The sequence below is a fragment of the Diadema antillarum genome, unplaced genomic scaffold (assembly GCF_040938485.1).
Source record: "Diadema antillarum isolate AM-2024a unplaced genomic scaffold, OU_Dant_1.0 scf00000087, whole genome shotgun sequence".
NCBI classification, from domain to species: Eukaryota; Metazoa; Echinodermata; class Echinoidea; order Diadematoida; family Diadematidae; genus Diadema; species Diadema antillarum.
This window is the reverse complement of record NW_027270976.1, coordinates 2382488-2406494: the sequence shown is the minus strand read 5'-3', so window position 1 is coordinate 2406494 and position 24007 is coordinate 2382488. Positions and strand designations below refer to the sequence as shown.

The window sequence follows — 24007 nt, the reverse complement described above, 5'->3', positions numbered from 1 at the left end:
GCTGTGAAGATATGCGTGTGAATTCGTATGATTCTGTCGAGATAATTTTTCAGTGCCGACTGAGTTGAAAGAGGATGTGTGATTTTCCTTCCCTAAGTCGCCATATTTTTATTTGTTTTGCTTACATTTCTATTGCCATACTCTGAAAATGAATTGTTCTCGCGCTCCGATTCGCAACATTACCGCTCTGTGATGTACGGCGCGGGCCAGTCTGAAATAAAAACAAGAAAAATTGTTAATCCGGAAACGACATCTTTCGGATTACTAACCTTCGTAAAGATAAACATCTTTCCATCGTCGAACTTATTTAACTTTGGACTGAGATTTAAACCTTCGGAATAGCGAACTACAGTAACAATAATTTGCTACTATTTTTTTCATCGACATTTCGTGAAGCACGATGCGTTTCGGTAGTTTGAAACGTGTTAATGTTGCGATGTCTTTCCCCTGCTAGTGCAGACTAAGTTCAATCATGGCGAAAGTTCCGTTACGAAATAAAAAATGATTCAAGTCTTTTCAACAATAACACGCTTCGGTTTATAGTTTTTATGCGTTTAAACGCAGTTTTTAGTTTCGTACAAAAACCGCAAGTCTTTTCTGCAACGCTCTTGCGTTTTAGATACAGCGTTGCTTGTGATTTGATGGACTTGCATTTGACTATTAGAATTAGTGTTTAAACGCAATTGAGTTTAAGTTTCTTACAATTTTCTAGTGTCGGATGATTATGAAATGCAAGTCTTTTCAGCGTTCCGTGTTTGATGGACTTGCGTTTGATTTTGGGGGTTGCGTTTAATTCTTAATTTTGCGTAAGAAGTAAAAAAATAATGCAGGTCTTTTCAACAATAACTCACTTCCGTAGATGTTTAGAGATGCGTTTAAACGCAGTTTCTTATAATTTCACAAAAAGTATATCTTTTCTGCAATGCTCTTGCGTTTAAATACAGCGTCGCGTGTGATTTGATGGACTTGCATTGGATTTTTAGAATCGCGTTGAAACGCAACTGAGTTTTAAAGAAGTTCCCTACAATTTTCAAGTTTCGTATATCAAACGCAAGTCTATTCAGCGTTCCGCGTGATGACATGGACTTACAATTGCATTTGATTTTCAGAGCTGCGTTTAATTTTTAATTTTGCATACGAAAAAACAAGCAAAATAATGCAAGACTTTTCAACAATAACGCACCTCCGTAGATGTTAAGAGATGCTTTTAAACGCAGTTTCTCTATAGTTTCTTACAAAAACCTCAAGTCTTCCCTGCAACGCTCTTGCGTTTGAATACAGCGTTGCGCGTGATTGATGGACTTCATTTGATTTTTAGAGTTGCGTTTCAACGCAATTGAGTTTCAGGTTCATACGACTATTTTCTAGTTTCATACTATATCAAACGCAAGCCTTTTGGCAGCAACGCACTTGCGTTTATGTGCAAAGTTGCTCGTGATTTGATACACCTGCATTTATTTTCAGCTGCATTTAATTACATGTAGTTGCATTTGATTAATTTTCTAAAAACGGGCCCAGGTTTCTATTAACGTTTCGGAATAATTAACGTTAGAATATTCGGATAAACAGAAACACCTACACGTGTATTTCATGTTCTGATAATGATTTTCTACTAGGACCTTTATGTGTACAAAGTTTTTGCGTTTTGAGAATAACGAGCAGAAAAGGGGGAAAGTGAACTGCTTTGGGTAGCCAACTACATGTAATTCTCCAATGTAAATGAATGTATGCCCTTTCATTTCTGGCGTGCAAGACAATATGGACGCATGGCGCGAACGCTACCACGCCATACACTAGGGAATTACCGATTAGAAATGCAGCGAATCAGAGCGGGAAAACAATTTATTCTTTTTTAAGAGAATGGCGATAAGATTTTGAGCGAAAAATTATGTCGACTTAGACGAGGGAATAAACACGTATTTCAGCTCAGTTGGCACTAAAAAATCAGGTCGACTTACGCGAGTTGTGGACTTATAAATGTCGACTAAGACGAAGAAATTTTCAAGGAATAACAAGACAAAAATCGGGACTTTTTTATCGTGTCGACTTAAGCAATGTCGAGATTTACTGTACTAAAGCTCCATAGTTTCAGCAGAGCCAGATGTGTATGTACCTCCCTGGTTTCAGGAAGAGGTACTAGGCGAGCTCGCCTGGTACCTCCTTGGTTTCAGGTGCAGGGAGCTCTCATCAGCTAGCTCTCGCCAACTACAGCACGTGTCTTCAACAGCATGCACGTATCACACAGCACAGGGTTACTAATACATGTACTATACATAGCCCCTCTTCCCTCTCAGGCCCCATGCAATTGACACGATGTTTACGACCCATTCAGCGCGTACGCAAATTCCTTTACCCTGCGGTTTTTGCCTGGCGGCAAACCTGCTTTGAAGTTCCTGGAAATTTCCACCAGCTTGTTGCCTGGCTGGCACGGCCATGGGTGTCAAGTTTCCGTCAATCTACCTAGCTATTGTGAATGTTTTTCTTATACACTTGTCACTTCATTACACACATTTGCTTCACCCGAGAAGCTGCTTACAAGAGTGGTCTCACGCTCATGTAAGGGGAACAAATACTATATTTCGGATACTATTTCAGATACTTCTTGATTACGCCTCTCATCGATGCAAATTAAGGTAATCACAGCGTTACTAACGCGTAATAGTGCAATGCCTTTCGTGGTTTCATTTGTTTGCTAGTTTGTCCGTTTTTTAAGCTTCCATGAAATCAACTGTGTAAATGTTAAGCACAAGACAAAGGGAAGACTTAATCCGGGCGTTCCCGAACGCTGGCTACATGGAGCGATGGCTTCGTGGTCGATTGGGTGCAGTGAAGTTGACGCTATTGTGTTCGAAACAAAGGCACTAAACAAAAGACTTTTAAGCTGGCGTTCCCGGAACGCGGACGGCATGGGCGCATGCCAAGCTCGTGCCAAGCTGGCTACTTAACAGATAAGAAGGCATGCCGGACGCGGGCGAACGCTCGTGAGATAAAATCTGTCACGCCTTATATGAGCAATAAACATTGTTTTGTCACACGCTAGCATGTCAGGAAAGCAGAAGCACAGGTTGTCTGTTTTGTGTCTCAGTATCTGAGGCACTTGATGCAACCACACTTGATGACATGTTGCTTCTGTATCAATGAAATTATTGTTCCCATAATTTTTATCAGGAAAATGTACTCATCACTTCAAATACACCAGCTGATGAATATATCTATATCATGAATCATCAGCTACATATCTTGTTATTTGGTGTATGTACTCATCAAATGTGCAAAATGCACCAAATTGCTTTTTTCCTATAATACTTATGATATCAATAGTAGAATGTTTTTCCTATAATGATTTTGATATCAACAGTAAGATGTTATGTGGTTTGCCATCCATATGTTAGATCTTATAAACTTTTTTATGAATTTAATTGTGCTTGAGGAAATAATGCTGCCTTACAAATGAAGGCAAGGACCTGTAGATGTTAATTGCTATCTCATGACCCTATACACTGTGTTGCTCAGCTACCTGTAGCAATCTGTTTCCTTCTCTCTCACAGGTGCCAGGAGGTATGCAGTGCTTGACTTCGGACGGCCGATTGTCCTTACCGACATCTACATTCCAGCCTGCAGTGACCTGACATCCCTATCAGTGGACATCTGGACCCAGGGGGAAGAGGTGGACGGTCAGCGGCTGGCTGTAGCCATGGACATTGAGTCTAGGGATCTTGTTCTCAATGACCTTCTTCCGCCACCTGTGTGCAGATACCTCAAGGTAAGTTGAGAGCTGAAAGGTTGTAAGACTGATCAGACTTCTCAAATATGTACTAGTATCAGTTCATTACATGTGACTACTGTTTAATTACACATTCGTGAAGTGTTGATTTTAATTTGAGGAACTGCTTCAGGAGTTGCTTAAGCATAAGCATCTCATTTATTTTATGTTTGTTTGTTTGTTTTTGTTTTTGTTTTAAAGATAATAAATAACAGGAGTGCTTATAAAGATATAATTGCATGATCACTTCACTTTAACATGAATACTTGCTTTTTTTCCAGATCACTGTCGTGGGAAATTATGGCAGCAACAATCCAAAGTCGAAAGTTCCCCTGGGAGCATTCTATGGCCACTCATTCATCCATGTGGAATCAAACCAAAGAGACTCTACTGATCCCACACTGATGGAACTACACAAAGAGCAGTACGTGGGACTGGCTACGGCTATACTGGATGACATTCAGTGCAGGTATAGTCTCGCCACCAGCCGCTTGCAAAAACTCCTTCAAACTTTTGCAAGTTATGAGATGGAGAGTCAGATGGATGGAACATTTACACAGTCAAGGGAGAAGGCAGACAGGAATGGCAGTATACGTAAGGCTTATGTTGAGTGTGTGCAGCTCCAGCAGCAGCTCAATGTCGTCCAACGCACAATCCTCCGCCTTCGCCAGCACCGCCATCACCCCTCGCACTCGATATCACCAATTACAAACCCCACACTGGCCGTTAGGAACACCTCTACAGATGCCCTACGGATCATGTGTGAACATCTCCTGGGTGCGCTTCTCAGTGTCACTCAAGGAGCAGTGTCGTTACCATCCTCACTCTGCTGTGCTCTGGATGCAGAGTCCTGCAAGTCGATCTTCAAGCACCTCTGTGTCATGGGCACGCCTCGGCTGAGTCTCCTGACAGGCACCCTGCTCGTGAGGGTGTGTGGTTCACGCCACTGGTGGGGGGAGTTCCTGGCTTCAGCTCTCAGAGAGTTCTTCCAGTCAGACCAACCTACAGTGTTCCCACAAGACAGGTGAGAATTATCACATCACTACCCTAAACTAGTCATGATACTATTACTAATCTCCTTGAGATGTTATATTTGGATTTGTGTTCATTAATTTGTTTTTGTCTCATGTTGCAGAGTGTTTCTACTCTTGACATCACTTGGGCAGACCTCGCTGGCATCCAGTAATGCCAGCAGTGTGCTGGAACATCTTCTGGGCTTGCTCACTGAGTTGCTCTCCCCTCTGCTTGGCAGTCAGTATGCCACTAGTTATGGTACACCAGAAGGTAAGTACAGTCAAACCTGTCTTAGCGACCACCCGTCTGTAGCCGCCACCTGCCATATACGGCCACTAAAAAAAGAATCCCGCGAGAGAAAAGCAGTGTTAAAGACCCTGTATATAGCAGCCACCTGTCTGTACACCCGCTCTTTATGTCTGCCTTGGGTGGCTGCTATGGACAGGTTTGACTGTAGATAGATTCTGTTGATGGTACCCCATGTTTACATATAATAGGTACATATATTTGCCAAAGTGTTTGTCAGAGCCTCATTGTTTGACATTCAGTTACTGCTGTGTAACTTGGGAGACTGTAGCACTGCAAATACTGGATGGACATTGATAAAGATGTATTTGTCTCGATTAAGACATAAATTCATACAGGGAGAGATGCTGCCATCAATTATCAAGCACCTGCTCATGGTAAAAGACTTCTGCATTTTCTTGTCTCTCTCTTAAATTTGAATTAGGTGTATCATTGTCTTTTTAATCCAATATAATGAAAATTAGTGTGACTCATATATTGTGCATTTATTTTGTAGGTTTTTGCTCAAACATATTTATTTTTATTTCATATGTGATTTTCAAGGAAAAATGCAGAAACAAAATGAAACAAACTGAAATCTGAAATGTAAGGAACCTGCAAAATGAAGTAAGACTACTCACTTGGCTGACATCAGGGAGGCATTTCATGAAACATTTGGGTCTGATATTTTTCTGCCAAACTGTTACAAACTACTGAAATTCTTGCATCAGACTGGCTGAGAGCAAATTTGTCAGACAACTTTGTCGGACAAAATGCTTCATGAAATGCCTGCCAGAAGTCTGAATTGTCTCCTTTCTTTACATCTGTTTAGGATCCTTGGACCTCCCTCTAGTGGGATGGGTGCTGCTCTTCCTGTCCCGTGTGCTTGACCACAGCAGTGGTGGTCAGGGGTCAGCCACGTCTCAAGAGGGCTCCCAGGACCCCGATGCCCCGGCTGGAGCAACTGCAGCGCCCACCAAGGCTGACAATACTCAGGACAAACGTGAGTTACAGCACATACCAAATGCTTCTCTCATCATCTTTTACATGGGGGAAGTGGGTCAACATATTGTAGAATGTTGCTGTGAAGTGCACAGAATTACAATGATTTCCTACATTAATTGTTTTCGTCAAGCATTTGTGGCAAATTTAGATTCTCAGGTGTCCCAAGCAAATCTTACTGGCTTACAGAGAATGTCTGTCGATTATGATGCTATGCCCAAACAGTGGCAGTTTTGGTGCAATGAACAGTGGAAATGAATAAGCTGTCACAAACCTTGCGTTGAACATATCTGTAGTATAGGTATGAAATACATGAGAATGACATGTCTGATTTATGCAAAAAATGAAACCAACTCGGATGTTAAACATCCTGTTTACCTTTGGGAGCAGTAATTTAAAAAATGTTAAAGATATCACATTTGAAGCATATGTGTATGTCAGCTGTTTCACAAAACATCTTACCATATAGAATTTTTGCAATGAAGCCTAAAATATAAGAATATATCACTATTTTTTCTCATTAAACCATAATTGTAGATGGTTTAATCTGGAAACATTTTCATTATAGTTATTGTTCACATTTTGTATATTTAACGATACTTGACATCAGTTATACTGTTCAAATTTTTTGCATTAGTTGTTTCTATCCCTAACTCATATGTTAGAACTATTTTGAAGCACTAATGCTGGATTTTTGTTTCATCTGCAAATAGTAAATTATGACTATAACAGTAAAAAGTGGTTAGTCTTTCCAGATCTGCCAAAGATCAGCATGAAGATGTCTTAACATAAGGAAAGAGAAAGAAATATTTATGTGGAGAGATAAATAGATTGATAGATTTATAGATAAATGGGGAGTTGGGTAAACATTTATAGCTAGCTATATGTGTAAGAAGAAAGTGAATTGCTCTGTCAACCTTGTTGTTTTCATTGTGTCCTTAGCTCCAGCCTGCAGTGAGACAAATCGCTGGGACTTCCTGACAAGCCAGCTCCAGGCTCCAGGACGCAACTCCCACCACTCTAGCCAAGGTAGCTCCAAGAGTTTGGTCCGCAATGCCAAGAAACAGATCCAATCTCACAAGGACCTGTTGTATGACATCAAAGGTGGCAAGGTACGTCTTCTGCAGGGCGAGCCGTCTCCATAGCAACCCCCATAAAGCCTTGCAAAATGCAACATCTATCCTTGTCATCAGACAGCAAACCTCATGAGCATTTCAGCTTTTTTCATTCATAAGCAGCAGCTTGACACCAATTCCTTTCTTTTTTTTCTCTTTAGCAAGAGACATCTTTCACAATTGATTAAGTCGATTCAAGACATTAGGCCTAATTTTGAATGGACAAAATACAGTGTTATATATAGATGAGTATGATTTGTTAATGTAATCAACTGAAAAGTGAGAAGAAACAAAGTGCCTTGCATGATGCACAAACATATTTTTTTTTACCCCATTTTCAAAATGAGCAATGGGATTTCTTTCCTGTAATCTTCACTTATTTGTATGTTACACATCTTGGTCGTCAAGCTCATGATCATTTAGGCTTTTGTGATTAATTTGATTGTGGAGTGTTCTGTCATGATTCCATCTCATGTTAACATGTATTTTCATGCATTTGCAATTCAAAACAATTGCAGTGCAATTTTTATTACTTTCATCATTTTGCCAGGGCAAATATTGCTGGAAAATGCAGTGATGGTGTTTGCTGGTCTCATTGCTTGCGGTGTGCGCTGATTAATTTTTCTAAAGAGATATGGTTTGCAGTGATGCTGTGTGGCTAGATATATGAGGTATTAGACCATTTGCTTGAATAGACAGCTGTTTTAATCTTTCCGTGGAGCGTGCTTGCAAAATAAATAGGAAGAGAAAAAGTAAGCAATGCTAGGCTGGTTTTGCCCATTTTCCTTCTCAGAAGTCAAGTCAGGCCAAATATGGAGAAGATTCCAAGGGCAATCCAATATCCAAGAAGGCTCTCTGGCATCAGGTACTGTAGTCTCACACCATAGAAACTCTGTGTTTGTGTGTCTCTGAGAAATGTAGACTTCAGGATTATTAAGAGATTATCAGTTCGAAGACATGTAAATTGGGCTTCATACGAAACTAACATGTAATGATAAATAGTTTTAACACTTACGGTGAGTCGTCTAATCGAGATGGATGGAAAACTCATACATGTGTGTAGTTTCCTTCATTGTGCTGTGTTGGACAGGTGAAATGGCTACTTTAATTAGGCATTTTGTTCAATCATTTTACTATCCATCAGCTAACAAACTGGAACTGATTAAATTTCTGGCGTTGCACAGAACGCGCATTGTGTTTTGATGATCAAAAGGGTACTTAATGATCGCTTATGAACTTAACTTCATGGATGTAGAACGAATGTTTCATGAAAACTTTCCATGTAGTTCATAATTAGGAAAAACTGCATATCTTATGCAATCACACACACAGAAAACTTGCTTTTGCTTTGCCAGCAAATTAGAAATTTCTTTTGAATGGTGATATTGCGATTGTTGTGTCATTGGGGATAGATAACAGATGATTCAGAACAGTACTCTCTTTTCATGTCATGGTTTGGCTTTGTTCATGCTTTCATTGAAAGAAATTAACACATAAAGCAAAGCTTTGCAACCTTATAGTCCCACAAAATTCATTTCATGTTTTTGCTTTGTTATGTTGTGTTTTTCTTTTCTTGCACAGACATATAATCTATATCTAAAGTGATGATGGAAGAAAGCCACTGCATACATGTTTCCTTCTTTGCTTTTCACAGAGCAGTTCCTTATTCACATTTGTGGGAAATTGTCAATTTCCCTCATTATCCATAAATTGCTTGTTGTCAAAGTTAATCTTTCTGATTGCAGTGTAAATGATATCGTACTTGGTCATGAGTCATTAAAAAGGCTTCAAAATTGTTTAATAGTTTATTCATACAAATGATAATGCCAGATCTCTTTCCCAAACGGAAATATGAATTTAGCCTCAGTTCGTAACATATATTGTTGTCTAAAATTGTCAAGCCAGTTTACACATCTCTAATGGCCTATCAACACTTTGTAACACATTTTTAATCTTACCATGAAAACCCTACACAGGAGTGTCGCAATGTCTTACGTGCCCGAATGCTGGCTCGCAACGCCCGAAGCCTGCGGGCAGCGCAGGGTCAGAGCAGCAGTGGAAGTGTGGACAACAGCATGCTTGCTTCTATGGACCTGTGTGCCACAGTCTTGCTGTCTCGAGACAAATGTATTCCTGTTGTCCAGGGGCTTGTGAGACTCCTGTTAGCCATGGATTTCACCTGCCATGTTGATCTGTTCCTGGTCACCTGCAAGGTGGGAAGAATTATTTGTGCTTCATTGTTGAAAAGAAGAGTGTAATTTTTACAACCATCATACAAGAATATGAAAATGGATTAAACAATAGAATGTATACTACAAGTTTTTGAGGGCCCTATGGCACTATAGCGATGTTTTGGTACTATGGGGCTGCGTGTGGACATTTGTTTCCTGTATACGCCATATATTTAGTGGGTCTAATTTTTTGTAAATCGAGACTTCCTGACAATTTGGTGAGTGGTTAAATTTGCAATTGTAGAGTACATTACTGAACGGAGGAATGTGTGTGTACATGTCACATTCATGTCATGATCAGAGCTAATATTTTCACATGTTTTTGAATTAGCAAATAGCATCCAACTCATGAAATTCACGAGATAAAAACCTTGTGAAATATTTGGCGTATACAGTAATTTATGCCCCTGATTTTAGCCATTTAGAATCAAGGATTCATAAAATGAAGTACAGTGTATATATAATGTCTTGTGTTGCCTCTCCTGTGATTCTACCAGGTGCTGGCTCGGCTAGCCAATGCCACCCGTCCGGCCATCACACTGTCTGAGATGCTGAATCAAGACCAGCTGATCCAGCTAGTGTCCAGGTTTTGCAGCAATGAGTACTGCTCAGGGAGCTCTTCATGGGGTGGTCCCTGGCCCTCCCATGCCATCACATGCCTCATGCTGGATGTACTAGAAGGTGAGAAGGATCTCTCTGCAAAGTTAGGCTCAGTCCTTGAAGAAGGGGGAGGGGAGGGGAGCATCTACATGTATGCAGCTCGGTGGCATTGTGAGAAGGCTCTTGACTCCTAATTTGGGGATCTCAAGTTAAAATATTACTCAAACTGTATTTGCTTGGACAAAATGTTTAACCACTATAATCCCCGTAACCCCTTATGTGTAATTAATACATGGCAATGTTTATTTGATGATAATGGCAAGTTCATCAGGGAACAGTGCTTTTAGAAGAGAGTACATCCGGGGTAAATACTGCCATTTTAATTGCTTGTGTTCAGAGTCATTCCTGGATTTTTTTTAAATGCCAATATCATTTGTATTTGTTACAGTAAAGGTAGTTTTTGTCACTACTAATGCAAGTGGGTGCAAAATTTTAATGTGCTGTTACACACTGTTTTTTTTATGTGAAATGCACCAGATATTAAATGTATGATATACATGGGGTAGGGAAGTGATATTTATGATCATGTTTCTTTAGACTGAAGTGGTATAAATCTTGTAAAAATGACAATGACAACATGACGCTGCAGTAAGAAAAGATTCATTATATAAGAACAATGAAACCTGTGTCAGTAGTTGAGTATAATCTGATTTTGTTTGTGATTTCCAATCTTCCAGGGGAAAGAATGTTTCCCTATGTAGAGGAGCCAGCTGGTGCCACTGGAGGTGCTGCCTATGCCCCGCCCGCTGGAGCCCAAGGTGCTGACCCAGACCTGCTCCCTGATGCCCTGAGTCGCGGGTCGGAGAATGCCATGTCTGATGCTGATGCAGAAGCAAACAGCGCCCTCGGTGGCGAGTATGACTCCGTAGGAGCAGGAGCAGAAGGAGAGGATAACGAGGGCCTGGAGGAACCACTCATCATAGGTGAGGAGGTCGCTGAGATGATTGTAGCTGTCGGTTATTGGTGTAATAAGTATGAAATGAGAATGCAGAATTGCCCCTGTCCCCCTGATTCTGCAGTAGTCTGGCTGAAGGAGTGTATAGTTTCGTGACAAAAGAATATAAAAGCCTCCCCCATCTCCTGGACTAGAAATTATTTGAGATACATGTCACACACAAATATTTCCTTGTATACTCTTTGGAACCTACTACTTGACTACATAACAATTGCATCAGAGATCAAGTACTCAATGCCATGCCTAATATGTCTGTCCGTCATACATCGGTGTCTGCACATGCAGCTACTGTACGAGCTGAAATTTTCGTGGTGGTTTTATTTTCGCGAATTTCGCGAATCGCCTTTGAAGTGCGAAAATAATAACGTGTGAATGAGTAAGTTCAGTTAGACCTTCGCAACCGCGAAATTAATAACATGCGAAAATATCCTCCAAGTAGCAATTTCGCGAAAATACCTGTACGCGAGAATTTCGCCTCGTACAGTATTTCATGCCCAATATCTTGTGTAATGCAATCAGTTTAAATCAGAGGTCTTCTTCTGTATGGGCAGGGTAGTCTCAAGGAACTTACATCTTTGAAACATCCCTGATTTTAATGTGTGAATGGCGGTAGTCCTAGAGACCATCATTTTGAAGTGATTGTTTTTACATTTGTATTGTAATCTTGTTTTCCAAGTCAGTGAAAATATATTGTTGTATCACTAATCTGTTTGATCCATAGATGAGCTGAGTACTGATCCTGAAGGTGGTGTTGATGTTGGCAGTGACCCACTTGGAGACTTGTACAAGTATCAGATGGATGCTCTGTTTGGTTCTTGGAAGACAGGTGCCGGCATAGCCTATCCAGAGAACACTCCCAAGAAGCCTGTCATCAAGGGTATCGGTGGTACCTTGGTGGATCCAGTAGGGAAATTCCCTGCAGCAGCCCTTCTTGCTTATGCTAAGAAGAATCGAAAGGACAAGCTTAAGATTCTTGTCAGAGGGGATGGGAAAGGTGAGGGTTCTGGGTCAACCTTCACCCCTCGCATGTCAAGTGCAGTGGATGCAAGGCTGGACCAGGATTTGGAGATGGGGGCAGAATGGTTCCTGAAAGTTTCCACCCTGATGGAAGCAGAGACAGTCAGTCAGACATTCACCAGTCTTCCACCACCTCCAGCATTTGCCCCAGAAGCCGAGCCAGAACTAGAACCATCTGACGTTGGACAGACTGATGACGATCTGGCAGCCAGCAGAGCCTTGAGTGGAAGTGGCAACCTCCACCCCTCTGCCAGGTCCTCCAAAGACCTCATCTCAGCGTGTTTCCATCACCTGTTTGCTAAGCTGGAGACGGGACACATCCGCGTACATTCCCTGCTCCAGCTGTGGCTCACTGTCAACGAGGGTAGTGTCACTGACTTGCAAGGGAACACCAGCCACTTCAATGACTCCAGGGTGCCCAGCTACCCCCTGGATAAGCCCTCCATTAGCCACCTCCTCTCTACTCTGAGGAAAGAGAGAAATCTCAGTGTATGGACTTGGTGTTTAGCCTTCAGGGTTTTGACTGTCCAGATAAATACCAGAGGTTCTACCAAGGAAGCTGTCTCGATAGCAAACTCCATTGTCAATGATCCCAACATGTTCCACGCCATTGTCAAGTTCCTGTCTGGTGGGTCTTTTCAGGGCCGCAGATCAGGACACCAAGATTTCCAGGTCTGTCATATTACTTACATGTATGTCCAGAGCAAATATCCAGTATAAATATCTACTTCATGTAATCAATGTATATCCAAGTTATGGGATCCTGTGTACAAGAGAGTAAAACATTGAAAATAGAGAGGGACAGTAATTTTCTTTGGCCAGGGAAAACAGGCAGAATATGAAAAAGTGGAACTATAAGATAATCTGAATTTATTGCAACTGATTGACAAATTGCCCTACATCGACGTAAATAAGCACTGAATTGATCAGTGTTTTTTAGTAGTAGCTATGATAACAAATCATGGGCGTACATACTCGAGTAGGATATGAATTTTCATGAATTTGAATAATCTGAATTTTGCTTATTGTTTATGTGCAAAGTCTTTGGCAGTGTGCAATTTCTGCTTTTCAGCCAGTGTAAAACAAAATTTCAGATTTTCTGAAACAGGGTAGGCCTTATTTCAAATGAAAAATTGCCTGTCTGGATAGAAGTAGATAAGAACTAATTAAAAGTTGTGAATTCTGATTACAAATTATATCTAAAAAAATCATGATATCTTAAAATGGTTGTGATCTCACAACGTAAATATAATCCTTGTATAAAGGACTAAACTAAGCATATCTCTTGGGTCTCATTTTGCACAGCCATGTTACATGTATTTTGCTATTTGTTCTCTTTTGACCGAGAAGATTTGTGTCTTCTTATACTGTTAGGCAAGTTTTCTCCTGTCTTTTTGTCACATCCTGTAAACTCTTAATGTTTGATGTTCCTTCACTGGCCAGGTTGGACCTACGGTGACCCTAGCCTTCCATCAGCTTCTTCTAAGGTTGCACCTGAGAGTCTTCTCAGGACCTTCATCAGGGGCCAAGGCTCTCAAAAACCTCCTCCTCAGAGTGGTGCAGACCCTGGTACAGCCAAGGTAAGTGGCTGTCATCCCATCAGAATTAATGTGTTTACTCGTAGGATTATCACCAATATACAACAGACACTGTCATGCTGTTCAGTGAATTTATTTTCTTTATAAGCTTTATGGTGAACCATTCTTAAGCATTCTATGTCGTCATAATTGTATTGTGGAAAATGTGCAATGATTGTACTTTAATAGAACGAAACATTGATGATTGTCCTTGGTATGAAGTGTGTTTCACTTGAATAAGAACTAAACTGATTTTGTTGGTTGTTTTTTCTGTTTTTGTATTCAGAGAGGCCATTCATGCTGGTGTAGGACCACTGGATGCTCAGATCACCTTCCTGGAACTCATCCTTGAGCAAACCTTCAGCTCCACAGACCTTGGCAGCATAGCAGCTATGGTGGACAACATTGCCCTGCTCATCTATGAGCATGTCATTGATGGAAGCGGTGTCTCCCAAGTGAGCAATGACACCAATGGTTCCTCCAAAGCCAACCTGGCCAATGTCCTGGCCGGCAAGCTGAAAGGAAGCGCATCCAGGGTGTTGCAAAATGAAAACAGTCGTGAAGCACTCATGTGTGGACTCCTGCAGTTGGTGAATGAACTCCTAAAGATGACAGTCTCCCCTGATCCATTTGGTACATCTGTTTGGTCCCCTGTCGCTGGCAGGGGTTCGCTTCATAGTGGAGGCGTGGCCTATCCAACCCCGCTGACATCAAACTTGATGCCAGCATCAATAAGTGATGATGATAAGGAGCGCAATGGAGATGCTGGACTCTCGGCAGCAGCCAGCAATGCATTTGCATCATCGTGGTCATCCACCACACCACCTCAGTCCTCGGCACCCGTACGTTTGACCGACCTGGTGCTGACCAACAAGGAGACCATTTCCAATCTCCTGTATGCTCTAGGTCACTCCAGCAGTATGGCCATGGCAGCCATGCTGAATCCTGGCTTCTTCTCCCAGGGCTCTGAACCCCTTATGGGACCGGAGCCAGTTTCCATTGGAGATCACATCTTCCAGATCCTGGCCACCCTCAACAAGGAGGCATCTCATGTCAAGATTGTCCTGCAGGCCATCCTGTCCTATCTCAACAACATGAATGGACGACGAGGGGAGATCCTGTCAGAACCGCTGCTGTGGTACACACTCAGTGTCCTCAGCAGCCCAGCTGCCATGGACTCTATGCATGAAATAGGTATGAATTTACTGACTGACCTGTCTGCCAGTCACACTTACTTTTTATGTGACTGTGAATGTAACATCTTTTGCCATGATGTTTTGAAGAACTTGTCTCACGTTTGATTACAAAAGTTATTTGACATTAATGAACAATAGACAAAGTTGTCACCTTAACCTGTTGAGGACGATGCCCAGTATTCCCGGGACTAGTCTTAAGCAGGTTAAAGTGAAGCACAGAAATCATGCAGTACATATTTTGTGATTGTCACCCTGAACTCGGTCTACTGTACATGATGTTAATTACACCATCCTGTCATTTCCCAAGAGTATTCATTATGACATTGTTTTCTTTCATTTGTTTTAGGAGGCATTGAGATACTGTGCACAAACCTGGTCAACAGCAGCCGAGCCAGCATCGACCCTAACCCCAGCATCATCTCTCCCATCATGCAACTGACCTACCCATCTCGGCCGACGGCGGCTACCAGTGTGGCCAACTCTAATACCAGCTCTGCACCGGGCTTCACCAAGAGGGCGCCATCCACTGCAGATGAAGAGAGTGTAGAAGGGCTGACAAACTTTGCACCCTATGGTATGTACATAGACAACTTTGATGCTTTTCATTGCCGATGAATTGTAAAGGCATATAGTGGAAATGGCATATGAAGACGTAGTAGATCATTTTGCAATTGTAATGATCAAAATTAGGAAAGATCTGATGGCTGAAATCAGGGCTAATATCTCAAATAATACAAAATTGATGTTGCTCTAAGTTTTGGTATGTTGATTAAAATCCAGATCATTGTGGGCATGTTGTGATGTTAAAGGTGCATGGTCCCGGTGTTTTAGTCAAATGCGTACGCGGGCGCACGGCGCAAGTTTCCTATAGAGACCTACGCTATCGACTCCTCTTTAGCGCTTACGCTGTGGCCCACTTCCCCGAGTCCGAAGAAGTCCGATTCACTGTAGTCAGTGGTCCGATCACAGTTCGGCTCATGATTCGGCTGAGGGGGATGACAGCTTTAGCAAACTTCTTTTGTGATGTCATAATAAGAAGCACATATGCACGCACCCTGGCATTACTACAGACTGCACGATGCGCAGAGAAGACAACAAAGGCAATGTTACTTAGCAACACCTATGCACTTTACTCTTGATGACAGCTCAACTTCGGTAATCTTCGTATCAATGCTAACAGTGATCGGCAGTATCATCAACAGCGCCCTCTACACTACCGGGACTATGCACCTTTAAGTAGTGTTTCTTGGAATTTTAGGAGACTGTTATTTCATAAGTAGTTAAGTTCAAGCCACCGTAGAACATGCATGATTTCCTTTATTTTGCATTCCACACTGTGTATATGCTCAAATGTGGATACATCAAGTGTGCATAATTCCTAATATATGCACTACATGTGATTATGAATGACTTTGTGTAAGATGATGCATGCGATTCATTGACTATGATCTCTCATCATTGGTGTCTGACTGTGTCTGTTTAGGCGTGATAAGTTGCAGCAACATGACCACTCGGCCAGCGGAGTCCCTCCTTCTGCCCACCCTGTCCAACCGGCGCAGCAGGCAGTCATGGGCCCACACCTTCTCTTCTGAGGAGACATGGTGTGACCTTACCATCACCCTTCCCTGTGCTGTGGTACTAGAGGAAATTCACATTCTACCACATGTCACCAACCTAGCGAGTAAGGAAAAATTGGTTTATTTTTGTAGCATCAGAAAATAATCCACTGAGATTTTATCATGTATGTGAAGGAGAACAATTTTTGTTACTTTTTTGGAAATATGATGGATATGGTAGTCAAACTTTGTGATGCCTTCAGGATGATATTGCTCTAGGTGTACCAGGCTTGCCAGGTTATTGTGTTATGCAATTGTCATAATGATTTGTGAGATTTCCAGTTGTGATAAAATGTTTGTATTAACTGTAAATCTGGGAACATTGATGATATATTTTATCCTGTTTGAAACCAACAGCATGTCCGTCGGCAGTCTCTATTGAGATCAGCCCCAATGGTTCCACTCCAGTGCCCGTCTGTCCTCCCCTAGCTACCAGTGGCCTTACCTCCATCAAGCTCAGAATGCCAAATCCATCAGTCACGTCATCCGTCTGCCTGCAGCTCAGGCGGCCCAGAGAGTCCAGTCTCATGGCTCTGACACGGATTCGACTGCTTGGGACTACAGTATTTGGGGCCAGTTCCACGAGTGGAAGTGGTGGTGTTGGAGGGGGTGTGAGTCACCCATTGAGTGGCTTCCTGGGAGCCTCGGGCCATCAGATGGCAGAAGATGAAGCTGTTAGAGGAAGGTAAAGGAGAAATGTTTAGATGGATCACTCACATTGAGCGTTGTTCCTGTAGACAAGAAAAATATTAATTTTCAGTGGCTGGATATGTGCTTTATGCTTAAAGACTATGTAGATTGTTATGAATACTGGCAGTGATGCAGATGATTTGAGACACTACGAAAAGCATCCATGGCTTATGAATTAATCACAGCTGGCTTATTACTTAATTGTGATGGGCAATCTTTCCTTTCTAATAAAATTTATATCCTATATTATATTACTAAATGGCCAGTCTGTTATGTAAAAGAGGGTTGATGTAATTAAACCCTCTCAAAAGGAGAGAGCTCTTTTCAGCCAGCTTGAAATTACTTCAGAAATTACTCTGTGAAATTAATTACATGAAAGAGCACTTTCTATCGTCAGGATCTTTTGTTACTGTTTCTAGCAATTCAAATGGTTACCCTTCTTCATGTGTGTCTCCAAGGTTTGTCTTTTTTTGTATGCGAGTTATTTTCTATGTTTCCTGTGTTCATTTTGAGATTTGTGCATATTTGCTTTTTATATATCTCTTTCTCCAACCATCTCTCCACCAAACATTCCATCACTACTCATAGCACCAGGTGGTTGAGACTGCTCCACCACTGCCTGGCAGGAACTTTCCTCAGCAGCACTGTGTCCAGTATTGCGCAGACTGCAGCCCAGACCCCTGGCCTGCTGACCACCTGCATGGCACTGCTGGCCTCCCCTCACTGTCGGCCCTACAGGAGGGACATTGAGTCCTTGCTCCTTCAGCTGAGCAGGTCCAGGACTGAGGTGGGCCTAGCCCTCATGGACATGTTCCTACGCAACAACTACACATTTAGTCATGGGGAACAAGGTGAGAAGCTATTTTGGAACTCTTTGAATAAAACACCCATATGCATTTGTGCAGAGTAGTAAAGCCATTGATGATTATTGTTATGATTTTAAATCGTAATTTGCCATGTACAATATACTTGTATCTTACATAGTGAGGAAGAAAATAATTCATAGTTATTGAATCAACATTTTAAAAAAAATGTTAGATCCCTTGTAGACAAAAAAAAAAAAAGAAAAGAAAAGAAAAGAAAAGAAAAGAAAGGAAAAGCTGATGAAAGCTAATGAAAGCTAATGATAGCCCCACATCATATGTTTTATGTCATTTAAAGGGTGTTTATAGAAGCAGTCTAGAATGTAAAGGCATTGAGGATTCTTCAAGGTAACTTTGTGAGAGTTGACAGATTGTTCTTTCTGTTTCTGTCAGAATCCGGCATGTTCCTGTTGGGACGCCCATCTTGTCTGGCTTCAGACTCCAGTGTAGACATCATCTACCAACTGGGAACAGGCTCAGATTCAGGGACTAGAGACAGGTGTGTATCTCAAAGATATCTTTGTCTTTGTATCGATGATATATGTGTTCGAACTATGACTCAATTTATATATCTGAATAATAGGGATGTCATGTGATATTTTTGTCTCTTTCACTATCTATTGGTAGCTGTGCATCTGGTATAGTCAGAGAATATGTGAAGTTTAGTCATGTGAGTGGAGTGTTCATTACTTGACAATTTATAGCCTATTTACAAGAACAGTGCCTGCTATGAAGTTATGGTTTAAATTTTAGGTAAGAGGAAAATGGACATTGCATACAATTTTCTTGCCTTTGGTCAAGCAATGTCTTCTCTTATTCAAGTGTTTACAGTGTCAGTGTCACTACTTTGCCAAGTAACCATTATGAGAAATAATATGTCTCTAATTCCAACATATCACCATACAGACTGCAAACTTTACTGGACTGGCTTGGAGATACAGCTAGGGTGGCACTCCATATGCACAGCAGCTACATGCGAGCCCCTCACACCTTTTCGCCGGTCGAGTCTGGGCTGCTGCATCCAGCACCAATCCATGTCCACTGTGTGGCAGCCGTCCTGTGGGCCACTTTCACACAGAGCACTATCCATAACATGGTCAATATGATCACTACAGAGCTCTTCAGGTAAGAAGCATGGATTAGTCAGAAATCCCTCACAACAGTTTCTGTTAAATTCATTTGTCTCATTGTGATGACCATGGTATAATGTGAATTACACATCTGATCTCATGGTCATCGGTAAAGAGTGTAAGATAGGTACATGTAGAAGCAGTGCTGATATTGTCACTCTTAAATCCTTCAGGACATCAAATCTATGATGATTTTTAGATTTATGTGTTCATATCTTTCTACTTGTGATGTGAGCTAATATGTACCTGTTTTTGTCTGTACAACCTAATATGGATGTGTGATAATGTATTCTAGTAAAGACAGTCCAATCTGAGATCATGTCAACATGTAAATGGACATTATTCAATCATCTACAAATCAGCAGTGTGAGTTTTTATTTAAAGAGATGGCATAGTATTGGTTGAGGTGAGGATTCAGCTTTTAACATTTGGCAAGATATTAGAAACCTCTCAATAAAATGTTAGAGAGCATACAATTCTAAGTTCATTTGATGAAAATTGGTTTTGAAATTGAAATGACTGAGATATCCAGAATCAATGTAAAACAAAGTGATCCTAATAACATTGGTGGCCTGTCGCATTTTATTAGGGATGGCTTTGTTTGGATATCTCGGCCATTTCAAGATCAATTTTCATCAAATTGACTTTGAATTCCTGTAACAATTACATGTCCTTTCATATGTCATAGGAAGGTTTCTCATTATCTCACAAACAGACACACAAAAAAGTTGAAACCTGCAGCTTCATCTAAGCCAAAATGGTGCGATCCCTTTAAATCTTGGTGTGTGTTTTCCCTACAGTTCCATCTACGAGTGGTCCACTGTCCTCCCTGTGAGCTCAGCCCTCAAGAGATCAGCTGACTTTGTGCTGTGTGCCATGTGTATGATCAGCCAGCACACTTTGACTCCTTACTGCAGTGGATGGGTGTGATAGTGGGAGGGGCCATGGAGACAGATGCACCGCTCACAGGTTTGTGTCCATTTCTTTATCGGATGAAATTGTGGGCTGTTGGTGACTTTTTATGCAGTTTATGCAGAAATGTTTATCTCAGGACTGGTGAGTTGTTCAGGTCAAAGCTGTTTGTGAGCTTGCTAATGTCCTAGTATAGTTCAGCAACCACTAGCAAAGGTATAGGCTGAGCAGACACTGTGGTTTCACAATGGAAAGAAACCAATGTGAAATCTGTCAACTGACATAAAACAGAACAAAATGTTTGAACCAACATTATGACAACCAATAGGAATGACTTGGGTCAATGAGATATCAATTGGTAAATGTGCTATGGTTTGTTGAATAGCGAAGAGATGTACTATCACAAACATACTAGACTGTACATGTTCATGGCAAAATTAAGATCCCATACTGATGTATTGCAACACTCACACTGATGTATTGCAATCTTACAACTAAGCAGGGGCCTGCCTTAAAAGTTCTTTAATCAACCAACAGTGGCTTCTATCATACCATGTAAAAATGTTTCAAAGGATAAATTTGCTGGTTCAAGGATAGTAATTGATGTTGCAAGTCAGTGTTCTTGACAGTGTTTTGGTTAGAGCAGTATACTTCTTACTTTCATTTCCTTCCAAGCACAGTGCATGTCTGCAACCATTTTCTTTATATGTCTACCACAGATGACAGCAAAGGCAGCGAAATGAATGCCTCCCTCACTGATGATACCAAAGGAGCCAATCGACAACAGCTCCACCAGTCTGTGTCGCCACAAATTCCCCCACAGTCCATCAACCAGCCAATCACCAGGCAGGAGTTCAGTCATGTGATCATTGACGAGGCCCACCTGTCATTGTTGGCACTGGCATGCCAGTCCAAGGTGGCCACCAAGAAGCTCTTGGATTCTCAGTTCCTGGTCCTTTTGGCCGAAGCTCTATCGGAGTTCTGTGCACAGGTGAGATCCCTTGCAGTCTTTCTCATTTTCTCTCTGACATTTCTTTATGAGACACACCTGATAAAGAAATGGTTATTATTTCATCATCAGCAACTTTTTCGTGTATTGCTTATTTTGTTTTTGTTTTTTTTCCTCCTAAGGAATTAATGCGAGGTGAGACACTGAATGGTTCCAGTGACCCATTGACTGATGCTTCAAAGCTGAAGGCATCTGGCTCTCGCGTCCAATCACCACGTTCACCTCGAGGAGCATCCCGTAGGAGCAGCACAGACTCTCTCCAGACCGATGCCTTGGTTGTTCTCACAGCAGATCTTGTTGCTCCAGTCCTACACTTCTTCAAAGACCTGTCATCCCAGAGTGAAATCAAGGACTGGTTGGCGTCACCCGATGGTGTCATCTTCTGGGCCCCACTCTTGACTCTTCTATGCACATCCAACACAGCCACCATTCTTCTGAGTGCCATGCCCAGCTTTGGTGGTGCCCCACGACGACAGCACCTGCTGAGTGCAGCACAGAGGACAGCTCTTGAGGATGCGAGCATCGCATTTTTCTCCAGCTGCACTTCCTGTCATCCTAGCAACCAGAAACTGCTGGCACAGGTCATCTGCGATGTCATCTGTGGGCAGGATCTCCAGATGGGATCGCCCTTCGTCATCTCTGGCTTCATGCGCCGCCTCATCCTGCAGCTGATGCTGGAAGACGAGAGTGTTGCTATCGCCATCAGCTCTGTCTGCCAGCTGGTCAAGGGACCACAGTCCTGGACAGGCCACATTGTCCATCCCAGCCATGGGGTAGGGCACAAGAATGTCCTGCTGGAAACCAAACTGACCACGACATGTTCTCAGCTCATTTCAGACCTTAATGGTGAGTGTCTTTGAGGATTAATTGAACAAGTTTCATGCTATAAAGATTTCTGTCAAAGCTGTTTGGAAACATCTTTCAGTTAACTGTTCAGATAAATTGAATTGACATGAGTACAACTCTAGTCATAAGTGTTAGATATGTGGTTAGATGAAGGAGAAAATTACAAGGAAAAAAAAGAGACATTTTGTACAACAGTAGCAACAGTGTTGGCCTCACATAATGTAAAAGAAATTGTTAAGGATTACATTAATAATTTTGTTTTAAAACTGAAATCAGTATCTTTGATATTTAGAATTTGAGTAGAAGGTTTTTTGATATATGAGAATTGAGATACAAGGTCTTGTTACCCGAGGGATGATATATTATGTATATGCCCTAGATCTGACGACTCTGCATGATAATTTTGTCTCTCAATAGATACACTGGGCATCAAGAGCATCCAGGGAGACAAGAAGACCAAGTCTAGCAGTGATAACAACAAGACTGACAAACAGTCATTTGTCATGGTCAACCTGTCTCCAGACAAGCTGGATGTCACAGAAACGGAAATCAATGGAAACATGGGCAACTCCATCGGTAAGATATTATCACTCATTCACCAATGAATCTAGTCATCAAACTTTAATCAAATCTTATTATACTCATAGTAGTGAGTAGTATCAGATGTTTATTTCTCGTTGAATTCAGCCTTCAGACTTGAATGATATCTTCTGCTACCCAGACTTGCAAGTGACTGGATGTTCTGAACTCCAGTGCAATGATGTAAAATGTGTCTACTTGGTTAAGAATATGAGACGGTGAGGAGGTTTGTAATATTATTTAGGTGCTGTGTAACCATATGTATGAATCTCTTTTCTGACATTTGCAGACATAAAGCCCAAGACCAGCTCGGAATCTCAGCAGGCAGGTGCGGCAAAGCTATCAACATCCTCGTCACCATCGCCATCGCAGTTTCCAAACCTGGGTGGTATCTTCTCCACCATTCCCCAGTCCTCGTCAACCAATGCAGGAGCCACAGCCTCAGCCAGCTTTGCCAGCAAATACGTGGAGAAGTTGGCAGTCTCCTTCCCAGGAAACACTCTGCCTTCTTCCTTAGTCTCATCCCTCCCTGCTGATCTCCTCTCCAAGTCCATGGATCAGTGGCCTCCATTCTTCTCGGGTTCCTCCTTCCCCAACCCAAACTCTGCCGGTAACTCCTTCAGCATGCCTGGCCTGGTCCTCTCCCATGAGCTGATGGCCAGCCAGAACTTCCCTGGTCAGCTGACCATTGGTCAGGTGATTACCATCCTGCAGGGGCGTGGTCTCCCAGAGGGATGTCCAACCCTGGAGATGAAGATCAAGATGAGCTCCTCCCTCCTAGGTGTGTCCAAGACTGACAGCTCCAAGACACAGGAAGCACAAGAAGGTCATTATCTCTCTGACTTATCTATGTACAGCTGTTTAGGATTTGCAATTGACATTCACAGTTGACACTGATATCTTGGCGCTGTTACAATCATTGCCATGTGCTCTTACTTGAATTTAATGCTACCATTATAGATTTATATTTGCTGTTTTGACCAACAAACAAGGGTTCCTGTTTGTCCAGACTAGAGTAGTCAGCAGAATATTCTTATTCTATGATATTTTCTGCCCTGCTTTAATTTTTTTCTTTAAATTTTGTCTTTTAATCAAGAAAAGCTGCAGAAAAGTTCCTTGCCTCCTAAATGAATTCTCTTCTGCTCTGTAGGTCGCAGTGAAGCAAGTGCAATGGCTAGTTCTGGAGAATCTGATCACATCCCAGACCAGGTGCTCCTGGACACACCTCCCATTTCCTCCTTCCTGGAGGTTTTTGCCCGCCTTGGAGGCTTGGCCCTGATTGCGGAGCACCTGCCACAGCTCTACCAGGAAGCCCCTCTCGCCCAGCAGCAAGCCAAGAATGGCGCAGCAGGCACCAACGGTGGGAGTGCCTCAGAGAAGCTTGGAGGAGCGTCCTCAGCCTCATCCTCCAACTGGTGGAAGTACAGCTCAGATCTAGGTTTCAAGGACTGGGGAGAGTTTGAGGACTTTGAGGTGAGCCCTGCAATAACTTTTGTTGCATGACAGTACTAATGATGTTTCATTTCGCAAATAGATGCATGATTTAC

At 42.0% G+C, this 24007-nt stretch overlaps 1 protein-coding gene across 1 annotated transcript in view; it reads left to right on the top strand.

Moving 5' to 3' along the window:
- LOC139718066 (dual E2 ubiquitin-conjugating enzyme/E3 ubiquitin-protein ligase BIRC6-like) overlaps window positions 1-24007 on the top strand; it is a 79429-nt gene that overhangs the window by 41163 nt on the left and 14259 nt on the right. Inside the window, 25 exon segments of the mRNA XM_071629563.1 lie at window positions 3549-3763; window positions 4045-4787; window positions 4899-5047; window positions 5895-6065; window positions 7007-7176; window positions 7973-8044; window positions 9156-9392; window positions 9908-10091; window positions 10748-10993; window positions 11747-12714; window positions 13486-13622; window positions 13906-14813; window positions 15162-15389; window positions 16299-16496; window positions 16789-17116; window positions 17710-17972; window positions 18378-18483; window positions 18891-19109; window positions 19915-19997; window positions 20000-20083; window positions 20746-21017; window positions 21158-21881; window positions 22299-22457; window positions 22750-23286; window positions 23611-23933. Coding sequence (XP_071485664.1) covers window positions 3549-3763; window positions 4045-4787; window positions 4899-5047; window positions 5895-6065; window positions 7007-7176; window positions 7973-8044; window positions 9156-9392; window positions 9908-10091; window positions 10748-10993; window positions 11747-12714; window positions 13486-13622; window positions 13906-14813; window positions 15162-15389; window positions 16299-16496; window positions 16789-17116; window positions 17710-17972; window positions 18378-18483; window positions 18891-19109; window positions 19915-19997; window positions 20000-20083; window positions 20746-21017; window positions 21158-21881; window positions 22299-22457; window positions 22750-23286; window positions 23611-23933 — 7724 coding nt within the window.